This window comes from Arachis ipaensis, chromosome B06 (assembly GCF_000816755.2).
Source record: "Arachis ipaensis cultivar K30076 chromosome B06, Araip1.1, whole genome shotgun sequence".
Classification (NCBI taxonomy): Eukaryota; Viridiplantae; Streptophyta; class Magnoliopsida; order Fabales; family Fabaceae; genus Arachis; species Arachis ipaensis.
Window position 1 is genome coordinate 136,050,144 of NC_029790.2, and position 3,439 is coordinate 136,053,582.

A 3,439-nucleotide genomic window follows, 5' to 3' on the forward strand; every position below is an offset into this window, starting at 1 on the left:
ACAAAATTATCTAATATTTGGTTGTAATATTTGATTACATCATACTAGCTAGAAGAGAATAAATGCAATAAATACTAAAATAAAATGGATACAAAAACTCGTCATTTAATATATAACTAGGGTTCAATAATTCAAGTGTTTATAATTATCTTTCTCTTAAATGTTAACATAGCATGTTCTTTATTTGAGAAGATATTATCTCTTTTTATTAGTGATATTTTGAATATTTTTTTTTCTCTTTGCAATAAGAATCAAATTTAAACTTTTAAATCATGAAATTCTAATATGAACAAGGTTGCGAAAACCGAACCGGTTATTGAACCGGTCAAGTAACCGGTTCAATGGTTTAATGGTTCAACCGGGGTTAAACCGGGGTTGAACCGTTTTAATTAAATATATAATAAAATTATTAAAATTTAATATACATATAGATATTATAAAAACTAAAGCAACTTATTATAAATATTTGTACATTTCAATGTAAAAGTAACCTACAGATCATAATTAAATCAATTTCTTTTTCATTCTCAAATTCTCTTTCACTCTCTTTGACTTTTTGGCTTTTTGCACAACAATAAACTGGTGCTACATAATTCTTCTATCCAGGTTCAACATCTCAGAGCAATTCCTTTACCTCTAATCACATCCTTGGCAACAACATACACTTCTTGCTTTTGGAGCCCAGAACCCAAAAGATCATATTCAAGAATCACAGAAAAAAAAACTCAGAATAACAAACTTACATAGAAACAAAGCACCAATAACAAACTTACATAGAAACAAAGCACCAGCAACAAAGAATTCAGAATCACAAAAAATTTTAACAAAAACTTCTAATAAAGTATTCAACAATAAAAACTCGAATCCAAACAGAGAGAACTCAGCATTCAAAGTCAGAAAATCCAAAAATAGAAAAAATAAACAAAGAATTCATACTCAGCATCCAAATTAAATTCATAATCACATCACCAACTACCCCCAACTCAGAACACAAAATTAACAAAATTAACAACTACTGTTAAAATCAACCATCAACCCCAACTCAGAATTTCATCAACAAAATTAACTCAGCAAAAAAAATTCAACAGAATCATTCAAATCAACCATTATTTCAGAAGACAGCAACATCATAAATTGAAGTAGCAGCGCTTACCAGCAACGAGGGAGGAAGGGAAGTGACGGTGAGGGAGAAAGGAAATTCAGCTCGGACAGAAAGAGAAGGAGATAGAGGCTCGAAGACGACGATGACTACGACGACAGAGACTGCGACGCCAATAGCTCCAAGCAGATCTTTGAAAGGCGACGACGGCAAGGAGAAGTAACGTCTGCAACAACGACGAGATATGGTGCGGAGCAAAGAGGCAGCAACGGGAAGACTGATGGGAAGCAGAGAAGAGGTGACAGCCAGAAACGATGAGGAGCAGCACGAGGAGGGGAGAAGCACCGTCGGCGGAGGAGCCTCGAAGAGCTCAGGGTTGGGAGTGGGAGACTCGGAGTGTTGGAAGAGGAAGAGTTTAACTGTGATTAGGGATTTAGGGCTACAACACGCGTTNNATAACTATATATGTTAAAAAGAAACATGATATATCTCAAAAGGGGATTATTACCTAGGTTGTGGGAAAATTTTTGGGCAGTGCTCCAAGTAAAATGGTTTGATATCTTTAGCAGCAAAAAGTGGACGATTATTTTGATCTGGAGCAGTTAACATTGCAGTTACAAGGCCTCCAGTACTTGTTCCTGATATCACATCAAAATAATCTGCAAGTCTTGCATCTTCACCATCTAACTCCTGCATGCATGCAAAAGTTAAAATTACATACAGTTTAACTAACTTTATATCAAGATTCTCTTGTTTAGGGTTTTAATTTATCAGCTGAAATTCTAGAGAAAGCATATAAATTTCACTGAGCATAGAATATATATAATAAATAACAAAAATGCTATTCGTACAGTAAAATCAACCACTAAAATCAGCGACCAATGTATTTATATATAAATATGTGTGATTTAATTTATTTTCAACATGTATTTTATACTAGTGGTTAATTTTGATATACACGTAGCATAGTCTAATTTCATGTGCTATGTTTAGTTTACTCCTCTAGATCAGATAAAGAACTTTTAATTTAATAGTAATTTTTAAATTTAAACATAGTGTTAAAATTTCTGTAAAATAATGTTAAAACAAATAAAGCAAGAAAGAAACCATATCTACAAATTCATGTAATATCATATATACCTGAAGATGAGATTCAAGGAATTCAAGAATGGTAGCTGGAATAATGCCCCTAATTCCACCTCCATCAATGCTAAGAATGGTAATTAAGTTCCCATAAGTTGGGGGCTGAAGTTCAACACATGATTTTGACCTCTGAACGGATGACATACTTGGCATGGTTATTAACAATATTAATTAGAGGATTTTGGTGCACAACTATAGTAATAATTAAATTAAAGATGAAAGAAAATATATATATACTTAATTATGGTGGGTAGCAAAGAAAGTATAGTTATATTATGCTAAGAAAGATTTGAGGTTTTGGTATGATGATATTGGTAATTTGCTCATAGTGCATATTTATAGGGAGCAATAGCCTATGAAGTTGAATTGGTTTCAGTTTTATAAGTCAAAGAGGAGGAAATAATAAACAATTTCCGAGTGAAGACAAAATCAAAGGCTGCGCTCATGTTGGAAAATAATTAATTTTGTTGAATTTTCTTGCATGCTGTGTGCATTTATTATTGGTTACGTTCTCATAACAGTTTCAATTTGCTGTATCATTTCCCTTTTACATCTTCTATTAATTAATAATTAATTAAACACATATATTTTTTTCTTTTAGCCAAAGATATGGAAGATTTTTGTCTAATAGTCTATGATGCACTGACACGGACACGAGACACGACATGATATGGGACACGTCGACATACAAATTTTAAAATCTTATAAGATACGTGGACACGCATACATATGAAATATAAAGTATTTTTTTAGATAAATCGTAATGATATTTTGATATTTTATTGATATTAAAATACAAATTATTTTTTAATTATTTTAATGCCTTATTTTAAATATATCAAGTATTTAAAATATCTTTTTGTTTTAAAAAATAATAATATATACTATATCTAAATTTATTTCAAGAATATATGTTAAAAATAAGACTGGATATGCTGACACGTGATGGTATTTAGGTGTGTCCAAATGTGTCTAGAGAAGAATTTTTTTTTATTAAGACACGGTTGAACACAACAAACACGCGTATCGGACGAGTATCAGTGAGTGTCGTGTCCGAAATGTGTCCGACATGCGGACACGGCAACTTAGCGAAGTGTCCGTGCTTCATAACTACTAGTAGATAAATATGTTATGTGTGTATTAAAAATTAATTACTAATATTATGGTAGAAATATATATTATTTGATATTTTATTAT

General features: G+C 31.6%; 1 protein-coding gene across 1 annotated transcript in view; it reads right to left on the reverse strand.

Moving 5' to 3' along the window:
* LOC107605687 (patatin-like protein 2) overlaps nt 1-2,568 on the reverse strand; it is a 6,065-nt gene extending 3,497 nt beyond the window's left edge. Inside the window, exons 1-2 of the mRNA XM_016307649.2 lie at nt 2,240-2,568; nt 1,608-1,789 (exon numbers count right to left, since the gene is read on the reverse strand). Of these exons, the coding sequence (XP_016163135.1) occupies nt 1,608-1,789; nt 2,240-2,395 (338 nt within the window). The 5' untranslated portion in view covers nt 2,396-2,568. The remainder of the gene's footprint in view (nt 1-1,607; nt 1,790-2,239) is intronic.